The 19,787-nt window shown below is 41.4% G+C and overlaps 1 protein-coding gene across 7 annotated transcripts in view; it reads left to right on the top strand.

Annotated features, from left to right (window-relative positions):
• LOC121541334 (follistatin-related protein 5) overlaps positions 1 to 19,518 on the top strand; it is a 209,654-nt gene extending 190,136 nt beyond the window's left edge. For all 7 annotated transcript variants that reach the window (XM_041850349.2, XM_041850327.2, XM_041850316.2 and 4 more), the window contains 5 exons: positions 2,310 to 2,428; positions 6,032 to 6,181; positions 8,638 to 8,745; positions 9,296 to 9,420; positions 16,460 to 19,518. In XM_041850349.2, the coding sequence (XP_041706283.1) occupies positions 2,310 to 2,428; positions 6,032 to 6,181; positions 8,638 to 8,745; positions 9,296 to 9,420; positions 16,460 to 17,162 (1,205 nt within the window). In that variant the 3' untranslated portion in view covers positions 17,163 to 19,518. The remainder of the gene's footprint in view (positions 1 to 2,309; positions 2,429 to 6,031; positions 6,182 to 8,637; positions 8,746 to 9,295; positions 9,421 to 16,459) is intronic.
• The last annotated feature ends 269 nt before the right edge of the window (positions 19,519 to 19,787 follow it).

The following is a 19,787-nucleotide window of genomic DNA, read 5'->3' as shown; positions in this document are numbered from 1 at the left end:
TGCTGTTGTGTCATCTGCAAACTTGATGATTGAGTTGGAGGCGTGCGTGGCCACGCAGTCATGGGTGAACAGGCAGTACAGAAGGGGGCTGAGCACACACCCTTGTGGGGCCCCTGTGTTGAGGATCAGTGTGGTGGGGGTGTTGTTTTCTACCTTCACTACCTGGGGGCAGCACATTAGGAAGTCCAGGACCAGTTGCACAGGGCAGAGTTCAGACCCAGAGCTCTGAGCTTAATGAACAGTGTATTACTATAACATGTTATAAAGTAGATTAAATTACATTGATTGACACAAATTCCATGGACATGTCAAGCTGTCCTAATATGGACACTGTACATGAGTTTCTATAATGACAGTGTCTAACGAACAGTGTTGGGGGGTAGTTCCACTACATGTAATTCAACTAGTAATTTAACTACATTTTGTAGTAGCTTAGTGGTAGTTTAACTGAATTCAAATCTTAGTTACTTTTACTATTATTATTTTTTGCCATGTTAGTGGTGTAGCGAACTACTGGAATTACCCACTAAAGTTTTTGCAAGCCCAAAAATACGACCCCCTATTTATTTACTCTCCCTGACCACTGGGCTAAGCTGACATACTCTCTAGCTGTCACGCAGTTCTTACAGTCATGTTTCTTAACTTTGTATTATATGACACTTCAGATTATTATTTTTACAAGGTAGTTTTGAGGTACTACTTTTTCAAAGTATCTTTTGTTAAAGTATATTTCTCTTACGGGTAGCTTTACTGTAGCTCAACTTCTTCCAGTGTAAAGTAATTGGTAGCTTGTAACAATATGTCATTTTCCCAGTTATATTGAACTAGCGAATTACCTCCACTGTTAAGTTTTAACTTACTTATTTTTTAAAGTAAAAATACTTTAAAGTACTACTTAAGTAGTTTTTATATGTGTCTGTACTTTACTTTACTATTTAAATTTTTGCCCACTTTTACTTTTACTTCACTACATTCCTAAAGAAAATAATGTACTTTTTACTCCATACATTTTCCCTGACACCCAAAAGTACTTGTTACATTTTGACAGGAAAATGCTCCAATTCACACACGTATCAAGAGAACATCCCTGGTCATCTCTACTGTGTCTGCCTCACTAAACACAAATGCTTTGTTTGTAAATTACGAGTGTTGGCGTGTGCCCCTGGCTATCCGTAAATAAAATAAAACAAGAAAATTGTGCCATCTGGTTTGCTTAATTTAAGGAATTTGAAATGATTTATACTTTTACTTTTGATACTTAAGTATATTTTATCAATTCCATTTATTTTGATACTTAAGTATATTTCAAACCAAATACTTTTAGAGTTTTACTCAAGTATACTGAAAAAATATATAAATTCAACATGTGACAGTTTCAACTATTTTACTGAGTTACAGTTCATATAAGGAAATCAGTCAATTGAAATTAATTAATTAGGCCCTAATCTATGGATTTCACATGACTGGGTAGGGGCGCAGCCATGGGTGGGCCTGGGAGGGCATAGGCCCACCCACTGGGGAGCCAGGCCCAGCCAATCAGAATGAGTTTTTATTACAAACAGAAATACTCCTCAGTTTCATCAGGGTGGCTGGTCTCAGACGATCCTGCAGGTGAAGAAGCCGGATGTGGATGTCCTGGGCTGGCGTGGTTACACATGGTCTGCGGTTGTGAGACCAGTTGGACGTACTGCTAAATTCTCTAAAACGATGTTGGAGGTGGCTTATGGTAGAGAAATAAACATTAAAATCTCTGGCAACAGCTCTGGTGGACATTCCTATAATCAGCATGCCAATTGCATGCTCCCTCAAAACTTGAGACATCTGTGGCATTGTGTTATATGACAAAACTGCACATTTTAGTGGCCTTTTATTGTCCCAAGCACAAGGTGCACCTGTGTAATGTTCATGCTGTTTAATCAGCTTCTTGATATGCCACATCTGTCAGGTGGCTGGATTATCTTGGCAAAGGAGAAATGCTCACTAATAGGGATGTAAACGAATTTGTGCACACCATTTGAGAGAAATAAGCTTTTTGTGCATAAGGAACATTTCTGGAATATTTTATTTCAGCTCATGAAACATGGGACCAACACTTTACATGTTGGATTTATATTTTTGTTCAGTATAGTATTTTACTGGGTGACTTTCACTTGAGTCATTTTCTATTAAGGTATCTTTACTTAAGTATGACAATTGAGTTATTTTTCCACCACTGGTTTTAACTGTGCTGTGCGTCATCCAGTAGTTTGTTGTTCACCTTGTAACAAACCCAGCGTCTGACTTGTAACAAGGTTGTATTTCTCACCCAGGTCTTGGAATTGCCAATATGTTCTATGTGTTTTACGAGGATGGTATCAAAGTCATCCAGCCAGTGGCATGTGAGATCCAGAGACACATAAAGCCCAGCGAGAAACTACTGGGACTTCAGGTAAGACGCTTTCCACAACAGAAACACTTCGATTTCATATAGCATTGTGCTAGGTGTTGGGTTACTGCTAGTAGATTAGCTGTTCGCTAATTAGCATGATTAGCTTGGGGACCAATCACCCACAGTATGATTCATTCAGGCTTTCTAACAGAAACACCTTTTCTTCATGTAGCATTGTGCTCGGTATAGAAGTCTATCTTAACAAATTAGCTCTTGCTAGTTGTTAGCTAAACAGTGTTTGTATAATTCGCTTAGGACCGACCAACTTCAGAGTCTTTGATAATTATCAACTCTTTGATTGTATTTGTTTATTTGATCTTGCTAACCTGCCACATAATATTTCATACAGTGGAAGTAGTTGCATCTCATAACAAATAGGCAGTGGCGTACCGCAGTTTCTACACATTTTGCTATGGGGCAAAGAGAAACATTTATCCAGCAATTCTACATATATTGCCTTGGGGCAGAGAGAAAAATGTGCAGTTTAAAGCTAATATCCAGCAATTCTATACGTATTGCCATGGGGCAGAGAGAAAAATGTGCTGTTTTATAGCTAATCTCCTGCTATTCTACACATTTTGCAATAAGGCTGAGGGGAGTGGGGGGTCTCTAGGCCCCCCCACCTTTTTTTTATTTAACCTTTATTTAACTAGGCAAGTCAGTTAAGAACAAATTCTAATTTACAATGATGGCTTACACCGGCCAAACCCGGACAACACTGGGCCAATTGTGCGCCGCCCTATGGGACTCCCAATCACGGCCAGTTGTGATACAGCCTGGAATCGAACCAGGGGGTCTGTAGTGACGCCTCAAGCTCTGAGATGCAGTGCCTTAGACCGCCACGCCACTCGGGAGCCCACCTTGCGGAGGCTGCGGGGGTGTGTGGTAGGCCAGTGGGCTGTGGGGGTGTGTGGTACAAATAGGGAGTTAATTGTCTCTCTGCGTGTCGCTCTGCTCATGTATTTGATTAACTGAAAGATCATGCACTTTTGCACTCCCAAAAGTCTCTCTCTCTCTATCTCGTCAGGCTCCTTGTTGAATTGCCATTTGAAGTTGAAATGGTTCTCACTCTCTGCTGCGCAATCCCTTTTCAACCAGTGTATTATTCAAAGCAGGTCGCTGATAGATGCCTCTTACATTTACACATGTACTCAAATGGGTGCTTTCCTCCTTTTCCCCTTTCATCGATTGGACAGCTGTTATGTGCGATGGCGTGCCATGAATGCACAACGATCAGGCCCGGGCTCCTCGGAGAGATGGTGTCTGTATTAGAATATCAATCACGGTGAACTCTATGGCAGCAGCAAATGCACTGTCTACAGGGAATGTTGTGTGAGTACATTAGCTCAGAGGCTTAAGTTCAGTCTGGAAATGGCGCTCACGTCTTACGTTCTTCATCCCCAGTGTAGATGAGCATTGATTGATCGTTCATGGTAACGACCCAACAATTAATTTTCTTAACTAGCATATGAGCATCTTACTGTGATAAAGTGCCAGATGAAGAGGGGATGCAATGCTGTTAGGAATTCCTAGTACAATGAGTAGGGAGGCGGGCATATTTCCTGAGGCAGGAAGCAAGGGGCGCTACAGAACATGTTTTTTTAGGTTGGTTTGTGTTTGTTGTGTCCAAGGCTAAGGACTAGTCTTACTTGTACCACAAAATCAAATATGATCTACAAAGCACAAATTGTCCTCAGGCAGCTTGTTCGCCTGCCAAGCTTCAAATTATGTTTTCTATTCTTCTAAAGCCATCCATTCGATCCAAGGACAATGTTGGTGGAACTGACAAGTTCTTCTTCTGCTTAGCTGCCTAGAGTTTCACACATGCTCAGTTGCGACATACTGCAGTGTTGTCTACAGGAGGGTAGAGGTCTACAGGAGGGTAGAGGTCTACAGGAGGGTAGAGGTCTCCAGATGGATTCTGATTTGATAGTGGCAGAAATTAGAAATCTGATTAAATCCCAGAGGTTTTAATAGTTTTGCTCACAAACACATCCATGAAAATGAATATTCATTTATCTTGTTGACTGCCAAGTCTGTGATTGAAAGTAAATGGTCTAACAGTTACATTTGTCATCTGAATACATAAACATGAGCACCCACGTGAACATAAGCACTTGAACTAAGACCTACTGTATGTGTAGTATTGGCATGGTATATTGGCAAATCAACACGACACCATCTTCGCCTCGTTCTGAAAGTCATCCTCTCTGCCCAGTAGTACCCACACACAAACCAACGGCCACACACACACACACACATACACACACACAAACTCCGCCATTCAAACTCTCTGCTGGACATCAAATCTTGGGTTTAGCGAGGGGATTGGGCCCGTGGCGGTGTGGCGATGTGTGACACCTGTCAGAGAAACCCCCCTCTGTGACAGTAGGATGCGACTGCATGAGACAGAGTTCATCCTTCTAACGCCATGGCCCAATTCGGGCCATGAGGCCTCAAACAAATCCTCCCACAGCCCAGAACAGAGATCAGACGCTGGGGCTGAGCCGAGCTCACATGCCACGGGAGGGGACAGGGAGGGGATACAGGGACAGAGCAGGGGATAGAAGAAGAGAGCCTGCACAGCTGAGTCCACACGTGCACAGCATGCCAATTTTAGCCAGGTTGAGGGGGGTGGATATAGGGACAGTGGTGGCTTGCACACAGGCGGTAGGGAGATTGGAGATGTTGGTTCTTGCATAACATACCAGAACACAGCAAACCGTGTGTGTGTATTGCTGTTGTGACGAGAGGCTTGGACTTGGGGATGGCTGATAAAATAATGTACATTTTAGTAATTTAGCAGACTCTCTTATCCAGCGCTTCAGGGGGACTCTGCTGTCCTAGCTTCAGGGGGACTCTGCTGTCCTAGCTTCAGGGGGACTCTGCTGTCCTAGCTTCAGGGGGACTCTGCTGTCCTAGCTTCAGGGGGACTCTGGTGTCCTAGCTTCAGGGGGACTCTGGTGTCCTAGCTTCAGGGGGACTCTGGTGTCCTAGCTTCAGGGGGACTCTGGTGTCCTAGCTTCAGGGGGACTCTGGTGTCCTAGCTTCAGGGGGACTCTGGTGTCCTAGCTTCAGGGGGACTCTGGTGTCCTAGCTTCAGGGGGACTCTGCTGTCCTAGCTTCAGGGGGACTCTGCTGTCCTAGCTTCAGGGGGACTCTGCTGTCCTAGCTTCAGGGGGACTCTGCTGTCCTAGCTTCAGGGGGACTCTGCTGTCCTAGCTTCAGGGGGACTCTGCTGTCCTAGCTTCAGGGGGACTCTGGTGTCCTAGCTTCAGGGGGACTCTGGTGTCCTAGCTTCAGGGGGACTCTGGTGTCCTAGCTTCAGGGGGACTCTGGTGTCCTAGCTTCAGGGGGACTCTGGTGTCCTAGCTTCAGGGGGACTCTGGTGTCCTAGCTTCAGGGGGACTCTGGTGTCCTAGCTTCAAGGGGACTCTGGTGTCCTAGCTTCAGGGGGACTCTGCTGTCCTAGCTTCAGGGGGATGAAAGAAGATAAAGAACTTGGTTTTTAATGTGTGATTTTTATCAATGTTGCATGATACATGTACAGTATTAACTGTTTGTGGGTGTGGGTGTGTGTGTTTGTTTGTTTTTTATTTTCAGGCTGAGGTTTGCCCCAAGTCAGCGGGGGAGGCCGAGCAGAAGTGTGTGTGGTCATCGGCGGTCAACGTGAAGGACACGTTTATTTATGTTACACAGCCAACCTTGGCCAGGGTGCTTGTGGTCGACATCACATCTCAGAAGGCTGTCCAGGTAATTTCGGCCCCGAAAGTGTAATAATCAACATCACCTTCCTCTTTGGACAGGTTCTGTTGTGGAGTGTTATGCAGTAAACACAATAACAACCAAATACGGCATCCATATTAGGAAGTCCCTTAGTTGTCAAACGAAACAACAATTGGCTACAAAGCAATGGCTGTAATGTTGTCTTGTTATAAAAATTTGTTATTGTGCCTTTTTCATATCTGCGCCTATTCTCCTCACTCCAATTTGTCAATTTCCATGGAAGCCTTGAGTCGAAAGGACCTTGAATATGTGTTTCACACTTTCAATGCAAATGTGTTTTTATGTTGTTGTTTTTTACCCAGGAACCGTTTATAAAGCAAATGTTGAACAAATGATGAAGTTGATGTGTCAGAGAGGGTTACACTATTCACAACAACTGACAATAATGTAGCACAAGCTCTAGCTATTCAAGGGGAAGGACACAGCCTTTTTCACAAAGCTTCAGTTGAGTCAGAATTCATTTTGATACAAATGCACTGTCCTTCATCCAGGAACTCAGTTACTTAATGTGATAAAGAGTTGGGTTTCATTGTTTGAATGTCCTTTCCTTAACCTGACCAAAATATGTGTGCCTTTTTTTAAATTCTAAAACCAGTGAAAGCTGGTGCCAGTACTCAATTGACGTCCTTTTTAAAAATAACTTTGTCCTTTTACAACTAGTATAGTTGGTGTAGTGTAGGGTAAACCCACATAAAGGCTGTTTACACACCTGTTGTGGAAAAATGCATTGAAAATATAGGGAGTGTTACTTTATTCACTTTAAACGGTGATCAATGTTTACCCACCTATTGTTTTACCTCTACGTCACTGCTGACCATGACGTCACAACAACAAAAAATGTCAGCCTGACATTGCAGTTTTGCCTGATGGGAATGGTTATGATGAACGAAAACGATCCAATGTTCTTACAGTAGGAGGGTGCCTTAAGCAGGTTGTCTATGTTCTGTCTTAAAAAGGTGTGTGTGTGTGTGTCTCGGAGTAAAAGGACTCTGCAGGGGGACCAGAAGGTGCCCAATTTCTGCTGCAGAAGACTCCCCAGGGCCCACCGGTAGTCAGGTTGTTGTGCTGGTGACCACCACAGGCTTGTTATTGGGTCACCTGGAGGTTTGGCTTCATTACTTTAGATGAGCTAACACTAATTAGCCACCTGATCCTCGCTCAGCTCTTCCAAGGAAAGAAAAATGGCGGTGTCTCCATTTGTTACTCACTTTCTCTTTTCACTTTGAAAATGTAGTTGTACTTTAAATTGACTGGCTAGGTGTAGCTTTAAATTAACTTACTAGGTGTAGCTTTAAATTGACTGGCTAGGTGTATCTTTAAATAGTGTGGTGAGAAATGTCCTACATATCATAGTTGGTACCACTGTATTGTATGCATTATACATAAACTTTATAAAGTTGTATTTATTTCAATAAAAAATCACTGTACTGGATTTATTCTGTCTAATTCATAGCATAGCCACTATCACAGACAGAGAGTAGGTACATGTGATTATGGATTGAGTAACACTCCTCCAGAGGCAGGAGGGGAGGAGAACAACACCTGTTCCCTCTGATGACCATACCCTCAGAGATTAGCTAGGACTCAACACGTCTCTCTCATATCTCCTCGTATGATAAATCCCCTCACGACGTGTTTACTCTCACTGTAATACCATACGCTTTACCATGAAGCAGCCAGTTAAAATGCTCCATTAGGATTTTACAGTAGACAAAACGTGACATTACGGGAAGGACAAAAATACTACTTCACCATTTAGCTAGTTTTTTGTGTCTGCTCTAATTTCCTAGAAAGAATGACAATTATAGCTTTTTGCACCAAACTAGCATTGTTGTTTTTCTCTCTATTCTCATCGTGTGTTGGCTAATGTCAATCTGCACCTGAGTGGACATAATGCACGAGAGCCACTCGGCTGCCACAGACATGTCTCATCCGTCGGAACCGACTGGAACACATCATAGCCAGGTGTCAAGGAATGGACACGGATTGAAAGCGATTTCTTTGTTGTTGTAGAGCAATTGCCACTGTTACTGCTCAATTTGAAATGCTGCTCCACCTTCAAACACCTCATACATAAAAAAGGCGAGCCTCCCCTCTGTCTTGTTAAAAAGGAAAACTTGATTCTTCCTGTCAAATCCAATGCATTAGCAAGCGAGGAAAGTTTTGATATGCGCTGTACTGACTGTCAAAGTGTATATCTGTTCAAAAACAGTGTTGAATTGTCCTGAGTTGCTCTTAAGTGCAGTCATGGCTTCAAATAGTTGCACTTGTGTCAAGCTGTGCCTGATTGAGCTCTCCTGGCATGATGAAACCAATGCAAAAGTCCCAAAAGTCCACCTGGCACTCCAGAAAGGCAAAAGCGTGATGAGACTAGTTAAGTGCAGTGGTATCTATATGAGGTTTGTTCTTGTGTGTGCTTTCAGACGGTGAGCACTGACCCCTACCCAGTGAAGCTGCACTATGACAAATCCCACGACCAGGTGTGGGTCCTCAGCTGGGGAGACATGGAGAGGAACTTCCCCACTCTGCAGGTAACTGTTTGATATTACAATACATAGAGGAGTGTCATGTGTTGGTTTTGATACCTTCTTGATGCTAAAGTGGGCCTATATATGTCAAATACTATAATGTTTAGTGTAACTCACTGTTTATTGACAATACATCTATTTGTTGTGAGAAGGCGTAAAAACATTGTGATGTGACATTTTCAGAACACTTACAATTGATGTGCCTTCTTATAATTACTATTCTTCCAATGGGACACATTCTCAACTGTCAATCCAAGTTTTGTCAACAGCCTTTTCCCAGATAGCACAGTTCTAGGTGGCATTTTCTGTTTGCAGCTCAATACAAGTTATTAGCCTGCACTGCTGCTGGGTTGTTAGGAGGTGCCAGTCTCTCTAGTGCATTGTGGCATAATTAAGACACACACATACACAGGGCTTCTCCTCCCAGTGTGAGTTTGTGTCAGAGGAGATACAGAAGGCAAACACAGTGAATAATTCATGGAGCTCATGTTAAATATCTCCCCCATCTTCTCCTCCTTTCCCCTCCCTCACCTGTCTCCTGGTGTGGTGCTAGGTGATCAATCAGGCCAGCGGGAGTGTGTCCCACCATACAGTCCACACCCAGCCGGTCGGCAGACGCTTTGATAGGGTGGATGATTTCTTCATTCCCGCTGCTAGCCTCATCATTAATCATATCAGGTATGTCAGTGTCGGTGCGTGTGTGAGTGAGAGAGAGTCAGTGTGTGTTTGTGTTTGTGGGTGTGTGTGCGAGAGAGTTGGTGTTTGAGAGTGAATCTAAAGACAGTCGTTTAACTCCCGAGCATTACCACCTCCCGCCTCGGACCAGCGCCCCACTGCCTTCAGAAAAGTGGGGTTTGGCGCGTTCACTGAACCACCACTTGTCAGCAACAAAGCGTCGAAATATGCGGAGCAGATCGATTTGGACCATGCGCTTTTGCCGGACACTCACTGAGACTCAGTCACAAGCTGCTGACCCACCGAAGCTTAACTTGATACAGAAGGCTGGCGCTTTACCAAGTTGGAGTGGTGGAGGGAACCAAGTGCCACTCCGGGATTTCAGGATGTTAACAGTCTCCCGGAGAGTTACGTTCGCTAGCCCTAGTTGTAATTAGGTCCACCAAGATCTGCCTGAAAGGGTTGCTAAAAAACACGGCAGTAATGAGAATGTATGTTCAGAAAGCCAAACATCATAGTCTCTCAGATGAAAATAAACAAAAATAAATGTTTTATTAACCCTAATTTTGACCCCAGCTGTATATTTTTGATGTATTTCAGAGGTGGTTTATTACAGTACGTGGCCTAATATCTGTGCACTTCCAGATAAGGGTAATTCCACCATCACAGAGTGATGCTGAGACTCAGATTTTTCACTTTCAAATGTATGTCAAACAAAAACCAATGATTGCAAAGTAAACCATACTTGAAGAACAGTGCAGATGCAAAGTTTGATAACAGAATGATGGTTTGTGCTGTTGGTGCCATCATTCTGTTACCAAACTTTGCATCTGCACTGTTCTTAAAATAAATGTGTATTTGTAAAATGTTCAGTGGAAATTGTTAAAAGTTGTCCTTATGCATAGAGTTGATTTGTTTAACTTTGCAGTCATTAGTTTTTGTTTGGCATACATTTTAAAGTGATACCTCAGTCTCAGCATCACTCTCTTACGGTGGAATTGCCCATAACATATTTAGGTTTGGATACATCCCTATGGCCTAACTATGTTGATCCTTTTCCGCCCCAGTATTAGCTAGTTATTGCTTATACATGACGCCATGCTAACAAGAAATAATGACCATCTCTAGTATTAGCTAGAATCTAGCTAGATTAAAATGCCTCTTTTTTTTATGTGAAAGTTCTGGTCTCTCCACAAGCCATTACTGCAAAGGTTTCACTTAGTGGACTCCCTTGAGCTCTCCTTTTACTTATAATTCAGCATTAACTAGGGTTGGGCTGCATACCTTATATACCGTATATCGGGGTATTTGGAAATATCCACGGGATGGTTTTTCAATACCGTTGAAACTATTTATTATACGTTTTTTTTTTAAATAAATGTCAATATTTTTTGCTACTTTTTAAGTAAATACCAGCAGTCAACTTGTGCAATACGTTAGGAGATTAAGCAGATCGCTCTCTTCATTTCACATGCCACATAATTTTTCATTATGAAGCTTGCCGGTATTCCCCAGTCACATGTTGTTTGTTTACAAGCACACAACGACAAGAGACCGGAGCCTTGTGAGTCACTCACTGTTGTGCAGCACACACCAAGTGATCTAGCTAGTAACAGTATGGAATTCACAACTGGCACACGTTAGTGAATGCTAACCTCCCCTGTTATTGTAATGGTGAGAGGCTAGCATGTCTTGGGGGTATGATATCTGTGCGTCTGGAACTTTCTCACTCATCATTATCCACGATTAATTCAGGACAATCCATAATGTTGGTAGCATCCACATGAATGTAGAAGTGTTTAGAAACATATTATATTCTTATTTACAATAAAATTACTCCAAAATGACACTACATTATTTACTAACAGCAAATGCATCCAACACATTTATAGAGTCACAAGTTTGATGAAATCATTGTGTGCTAGAAATATGGGACCAAATACTAAACTTTTGACTACTTTCATACACATATAAGTGAATTTGTCCCAATACTTTTGGTCCCCTAAAATGCTGTAATTTCTAAACGGTTCACCAGATATGGATGACAATTAACGCTGACAGTCTGCACTTTAACCTCATAGTCACTGTATAGTTTCAAGCCAATACAACAAAAAATGTGTCACTGTCCCAATACTTTTGGAGCTCACTGTACACTACCAGTCAAAAGTTTGGACACACCTACTCATTAAAGGGTATTTATTTTTAATTTATTTTTACAATTGTTTACATTGTAGAATTATAGTGAAGACATCAAAACTATGAAATAACACATATGGAATCATGTAGCAACCAAAAAAGTGTCAAACAAATCTAAATATCTGTTATATTTGAGATTCTTCAAATAGACACCTTTTGCCTTTACGACCGCTTTGCACACTCTTGGCATTCTATCAACCAGCTTCATGAGGTAGTCACCTGGAATGCATTTCAATTAACAGGTGTGCCTTGTTAAAAGTTAATTTGTGGAATTTCTTTCCTTATTAATGCGTTTGAGCAATCAGTTGTGTTGTGACAAGGTAGGGGTGGTATACAGAAGATAGCCCTATTTCGTAAAAGACCAAGTCCATATTATGGCAAGAACAGCTCAAATAAGCAAAGAGAAACGACAGTCCATCATTACTTTAAAACATGAAGGTCAGTCAATTCGGAAAATATCAAGAACTTAGAAAGTTTCTTGAAGTGCAGTCACAAAACCATCAAGCTGTATGATGAAACTGGCTCTCACGAGGACCGCCACAGGAATGGAAGACCCAGAGTTACCTCTGCTGCAGAGGATAAGTTCATTTAGAGTTACCAGCCTCAGAAATTGCAACCCAAATAAATGCTTCACAGAGTTCAAGTAACAAACACATCTCAACATCAACTGTTCAGAGGGGACTGTGTGAATCAGGCCTTCATGGTCGAATTGCTGCAAAGAAACCACTACTAAAGGACACCAATAATAAGAAGAGACTTGCTTGGGCCAAGAAACACGAGCAATGGACATTAGACCGGTGGAGATTTGTCCTTTGGTCTGGAGTCCAAATGTGAGAATTTTGGTTCCAACCACCGTGTCTTTGTGAGACGCGGTGTGGGTGAACGGAAGATCTCTGCATGTGTAGTTCCCACCGTAAAGCACAGAGGAGGAGGTGTTATGGTGTGGGGTGTTTTGCTGGTGACACTGTCTGTGATTTATTTAGAATTCAAGGCACACTTAACCAGCATGGCTACCACAGCATTCTGCAGCGATACGCCATCCCAACTGGTTTTGGGCTTAGTGGGACTATCATTTGTTTTTCAACAGGACAATGACCCAACACACCTCCAGGCTATGTAAGGGCTATTTTATCAAGAAGGAGAGTGATGGAGTACTGCATCAGATGACCTGGCCTCCACAATCCCCCGACCTCAACCCAATTGAGATGGTTTGGGATGAGTCGGACGGCAGAGTGAAGGAAAAGCAGCCAACAAGTGCTCAGCATATGTGGGAACTCCTTCAAGACTGTTGGAAAAGCATTCCAGGTGAAGCTGTTTGAGAGAATGCCAAGAGTGTGCAAAGCTGTCATCAAGGCAAAGGGTGGCTATTTGAAGAATCTCACATATAAAATATATTTTGATTTGTTTAACACTTTTTTGGTTACTACATGATTCCATATGTGTTATTTCATAGTTTTGATGTCTTCACTATTATTCTACAATGTAAAAAAGAAAAACCCTTGAATGAGTAGGTGTCCAAACTTTTGACTGGTACTGTATACACACACTCACTCAAATACACTACACTGATACTCTCACACCAAACTTACACACATTCACGTATGGACACACACACATTCCCCTATATGCACTAGATTGAACTTCCCAGGTGTGATAGGTAGGCGGACTCCCACCCTTTAGGTCGAATGGAAAGCACAAACCCCGCCCACTCTGGACAGATCAAACTCAATCAAGCACACCTACTGATAGCTTTTCATGCTAAGTAACTCCCTTAGCCTCAGCCAAGATCGATCCATTGTGGGTGTTCCCAACAACTCCCCCAAACCAATATGCAGTCAGTGCACCTCACAGCACAAAACAGGAGTCCAGGGCATTAAACATCATAATATACAAAGGCTTTGAAGGCTTTTAGATTTGCCAGGCAAAACCATCCGGGGGCATTGGGGAGCTGCGAATCAATGCCAAGGATATGTTGTTGTGCATAAGGCCTTTTTAAATACCCTATCCCTTGGAACCTTCTGATAACGCGGCTTACAAGAGCTCTTGATTGTGATCTTAGGGCGCATAGTCTCTAGTCAATGTTTTTGCCGACTATTATTGAGGTCTTGGACTTCAATTCCGGTCCAATCTTTTGTGCTGTTATGTCTATTTCGCTTGGTGGTGAGCCGACAGGGCTGAACGTTTTGTTGGCTGTATTGTATGTCATGTTTTTACATTTCTGTCTGTGAATGGACAATGGCCAGTAAGAGTCTGTCGGTAGACCTTGCAGTGTTCATGTGGATGATTTAATATACATGAATTAAAATGTATTTTTTATTTTCATATTGGAAGATGGTTAGACAAGGACATTAATAACCCATACATAACACATTCATAACCCATACATGATACATTCATAACCCATACATGACACATTCATAACCCATACATAACCCATTCATAGCAGTGCATAATATTATTTTTTTACATGCTTATGTCAACCATAGCAAGCTGATGTATTCATTATGTCACAGTACTGCAATGATACGTATGTGGTGGTAGACATGAGCATTTCATCAATGTTTATGTTGCATATGTGTTATATATTGAGTTGATTTACTGTCCATTATAAACATAGGGGTACAGTGGGAGGTCCTTTCATATTCTACAGTTCTCTAATATTTATTAACATCCAGGTATTCCCACAATAAACCCTGCAGGGCATAACAAACGACTTTCTTTAGGAGCTCACATTCATTAAAATAATTGACTAAACTTCACACCATTCTGCTAGTAAGCAAACTCTTTAATGTGATGTTCTTCCTTAGCAGGTATACATCTTGCACTGCCTTGTTTTTTGTCAATTTGCTATTAATTGTACAGTAAGCCTAATGGAAATAGCAACAAGATTAGTTGGCATGTAATTTGGGCGGAGTGGTGGGTTCAACAAATAAATATGAAACCTTTTTTTTGGTTGTCTCGCCTATTAGCGACAACTTTATTTTCCTCTGTTTATGAATGGAGTTCCAGTGAACCAAAAAGCAAACTATTTTGAAGTATGCAAGCAAAAGTCCAACAAAGTATACAGCTCATAACTCAACACACAATAGTTACTTTTCACATCATTTCACAGTATTTGGAAAAATATGCATAGTGTACCCATAATGGGAGGCAAGCTAAAAACAAAACAACAAAAGTCAACTGCAAATTTGTATTTTGCTCAATGTGTTGATACATGATATTGGTTTACAAGCAAAGCCAGCCCATTTTTCTTGATCACTTTTTCAAAAAAACTTCAGGATTAGTCATTTTTAGACAAAATAAAGCTGAAGGCAAAATTGTCATATTGACCTTCATATATCAAGCACTCTGTTTTATACTACTGTAGATGTGCTAAATTCACTGATCTGTCCTATTGTACACATTTGTAGAGTAGGGACATTTATCATAGGGACTAGGGATGTCCTACAATGTACACCTACTAATGATACGTTCTCATAGCACTTCATTGTATTCATAGTTGCTTGCACTGACACAGTACTCTACCAGGATTCAACCAACAACATAATTTTATTTTCCTTTCTCCTCTTTCTCCCATAGATCAAATTATAGTTTTTGTTTTAATGTGTTATCTTTGAATTCATTTCGCTCCCTGTGGGTGTGCTTTTTTTTATTCGACAGTGCTCTTGTTGGGATAAAAAGCTCCATGGGAAGAATTCCTGGGGATTTTGTGTTGGAAGTTGGAACATTCTAGAATCTCCCAAAGTCAATTTTTAAAGGGTATTTATTTATCAAAAGATAAAGTAAATGGCAATGGACCATGCAGTCGCTCCTATCTCATTATAACCCAATGCAGCACCTAGTTCACGTCAACCATCAGTCCCTTTGATGACAAAGTCCCCAGCCCTAGCTTCCCAAATGGACTATACAATCTCTGGATCAATGCTTTTCTTCACAGTGCTGAAAATATGCTCCATCACTCTCTAACAGCGAATTTCTGTCCACATGAAGAGACAGCGGGGGCGTTTAAAATTGCATAAAAGAAGATGGATGATACCAAGATTGAAGTGCATGTCAGAATTAATCAGACAGCATTCAGATTTAATTGAGCCTTGTCGGCCCCGCACATTCTCCCTCCAGACTTTAAAGAGAGAATTCTAATGTGTCATTATCACTCCTCTCTGGATTTGTTATGTATAATATAGTATTTTTAATGATTAATATGCCCATTGAAATCTACTACTGTAAAGCATAGGGCAGACAATTTCAACTCAGCATGCACAGATTGCTCATCTGAGTCGATAAGAAAATGGCCACTGAAATGTCTAGACCGTATCCACCGCGCTCTTCTCAAACCAATCTAAAGGTATTTTCTTTGAGGAACTGAGATATTGTAGCTAAAAGATTCACACACCCCTCTGTCAAATCTATTTAGTCCATTCAGAGTATAATAATAGGAGAGGTGGTGCAAATGGAAGGTCCTGTCACTGTTAAGATATTCATCACAAAATGTGCACCTATTCAATATTCAAATGTGCACCTATTCAATAGACCTAGTACTTCTCTCGACAATCTTAAATGTAATTCTACCCTCCACAATTGTAAATATAACTGTAGTCTTGGTGAAGGTTTGCATTATTTCTAATCTAGCACCACTATGCAGTGTGAATCAGGATGCATGTGCAAATTGATTCAAGGCTGTAGGTTTAATGTGCACCATTACTTAATTAATTAATTAATTAATAAGCATAAAATAACTTTTACAATTTTTTGGTGTCGACCCTCTACAGTGCATATAATTGTTTTGTGTGCCACAAAAACTTGTGAACAAGTTTACTAACATTCAAAATGTCTTCTCTCTGTCTAGATTTGGAATCGTCCTCCACAGAAATGAACCGGCACTCCACAAGATCGACCTGGAGACCACGTCGTCAGTGAAGAACATCAGCCTGCGCGAGTACAACTGTATCCCCAAGTCTCTGGCTTACTCCCACCTGGGCGGCTACTACTTCGTCAACTGCAGGCCCGATTCCACAGACGCCACTCAGCCCCAACTCATCGTGGACAGTGTGACGGACTCCGTGATTGGACCCAACAGGGACGTCACTGGCACCCCGTATGTGTCCCCAGACGGTCACTACCTGGTCACGGTGGACGACCACGATGGCCTGATGAGGATCCAGCAGATCACGGTGCGTGGGGAGATTGGGGAGCCTTTCGACATCCACACCAACCTCCACCTGTCTGACGTGGCCTTCCAGCCATCGTTCACCGAGGTCCACCAGTACAACGTCTTCGGTAGTTCGGGACACCAAACGGACTCTCTCTACGTCGAGCTGAGCACAGGCAATGTGAAGATGATCAAGAGCCTGAAGGAGGCCACCAAGACTTCCGATTGGCCGTGGAGTAGTAGGAACCGTGTGATGACTGGCAGTGGAATTTTCGGACAGTACCTCATGACCCCGTCCAGTGAGTCTATCTTCATCCTGGATGGTCGTCTCAACAAGCTCAACTGCGAGATCACAGATGTCGTCAAAGGCAATGTAGTGGTGTGGGTTGGCGAGTCGTAGGCCGGTCTGTGTTCAGACTCGTCCTGTGTTGTTATTATTAAGGTAAAGTTGCACTGAATTTGGTTGCAGATATATAATTTAATGGGTGTGACGATAAAACATTTAGCAACTCTCAACACCAAAATTGACCATATTGGACGTTGGGACATCATTCCAAAAAATAGGGAGCGATTTGTTGCCGTTGTTCACTAGCCGAGTTCAAATCTTGGCTTTCACCTGGATGGTTCCACATGTAGTCAACATCAAGTTGCTCTCCAAGATCTTCTAGGGGATTTCTGTTAAAATTAGACAAATTAGATACATATTATACTTTTTTTTTATTGCAAGTCTCGCTAATTCAATTGTCTAGATGTTTTTCGATAATCACATCTACTGGCGTTTTTCAAAAACGAGTGAGAAAAGATGTCTAGACTATCCTCCTTTGTTTCATCTACCCTCTTTCACTCTTTTTGTTCCTGTGCCTTGAAGGAAAACATACTCCAAAAGAGTAATTAACCTAATTATTCCCGTTGCGGCTGCAGATTACATCGTTTTGTCTTTGACCCTCCTTCATGGTGAGAGATTAGTCTTTTTTGGGGGCTCGGACCGAGGTGGAGCCCATTCTGGGCTAATTAAAACAAGCTCTTGCTGAGATCCCGTCTCATTTTGAAGTAGAGACGGAGAGATTGAGTTGTCCATTGTGATGTAGTGCTGCTTGGTCACCGTTGATCTCAAAGAGTCATCAACAGAGCTAATGGTTTGAATGTGATTTTCGTCCAACAATCCAAGTCTCAATGACAATGTTAATAAATTGATCAATTTTAATATTTGTGGGATAAATTAAAGTTTCCCACTTTGTGTCACAATGTCAGTGTGGGTATGTAGAAAAACATTCAAATTTGAAGAATATCCCTGGCCCAAAAGGGGTCATAATATCTGGTATATGTACTTGCATATTGTCAGTCCATTTTGGCAATGTGTAGCAAATGGATATTTAATATTACAATGAAAGTAAGAGGGATTTGTTTAGTTGGAAGTGGGCTTTTGTGGTTGTAGAGAATAGAAGGGCTTTGAGCTGTATGAGTGTATATATAGAGAGAGACAGTAGAGAGAGACCTTGGTCTATAAGCTTAAAATACGAGTCACATTTCTTTTAAAATCTTACAAGGCAGAGCATAGTTGGATGAATCAGTTGTACCTATGAAACCTGGCAAGTACGTGGCCTGTTGTGCTTAGGACACAAAATTGTTTCCTCGAAGTACACATTCTATGCATTTTCACCATAGTATTCTAACACAAACACAATGAAGAATATGTTAATCTAGTATTTTTCCATTCTAATGTTGGACCCTTGGTTGTGTTATGGACATTTTATTAATGAAACATTTTATATATTTTGATGTTTTGTTTTATTTGGTCAATTCAATTTCAGTTCATTTAAATATTTTTTTCTTATCACATTTTGTTTGCTGTTGACCCTAGATACCCATAGGACTGTACTGATTACCTCTGACTTTTCTTATTGTGTTCTGTATATAGCTGCAGAGTTGAATGAGTTCCTTAACATGGTAGGTTTCACAACTTTGAGGGCTTTGTTCATTCTTTTGAGTGAATACGCACCCTCCTTTTTAAGAAATGAAAAGAGCACCATTGTCATCTCGCTATAGGTGAGGTAAAGGAGTCAATGGAACGCAGACCATTCCATTGACCAGACTGGCACACATTCAACAAATCTGATCGAACAAAGTGGATGTTCGTCAGATCCGTCATGATTTATGTATTGTAACAGGCCCACAATGTGCTTACTTAAGTCAGATTTGGATATATTTGGCTGTTTTCGTTGCATAACATGTAAAAGTTGTCCCTTTTCAGGTTTAGAAGAAGTGACTGCTAAATGCTCAATCATGTTTGTATAACCTGGTTAGCATCGCTAGCATACAGAAATCGTTGATGGTAGTCAGTTGTTTTGTTTAACTGTAATGCAGTTGATTGGTAATGATGACATTAACATGTGTAGGGGTTGACATCCATAGAAGCATTATACTCCGATTTTTACTTCAACATAGTGTGAAATACACATATAAACAATAGCGTAAATGTAGACTAATTTTGCAGGGGGGCAATGAGGAGACTCATGATCTTTCCCCCATGGCCCTTTCCCCTCCGCATTTCCATGGCAATTCCATTGTTTTGGTCGAGTTCCATTGACCTCTTTACCGCATCTATCCTTGACCAAGTACATTGAGATGTCACCTACTGAAACGTTGTCATTTCCATTATAGCCATGTACTGTTTGTTGATTCATGTGGTCGTTATTTATGTAGAGCATACACGCTTGACATTTTACCTGAAAATAAAGTCTATACCTTCGAAAATACCATATAAAATGCCAGAATCTCCTTTGTCGAAAATGTGTTTCAAACATGGTTTCAGCCCAACTACCAATGCCCTTGAAAAAACAGGTTCAACACAGTTCAGCTTATTCAGTTCTGTTGCTCACAATGACACATTCAGCGAATATGAACATACAGTATCTTTCTCAAATATCTATTTGAAAGAGCTGTGGAAAAGTAATTTCATATGAATGACCCTTATTGTAACGATCCCGGCAGTCTGAGTCGGGTCCTGTCTGTGGACTAGTTTTTC

This window comes from Coregonus clupeaformis, chromosome 3, assembly GCF_020615455.1.
Source record: "Coregonus clupeaformis isolate EN_2021a chromosome 3, ASM2061545v1, whole genome shotgun sequence".
NCBI classification, from domain to species: Eukaryota; Metazoa; Chordata; class Actinopteri; order Salmoniformes; family Salmonidae; genus Coregonus; species Coregonus clupeaformis.
Note: the sequence above shows the minus strand (reverse complement) of the source record. Positions and strands in the feature narration are given on the sequence as shown.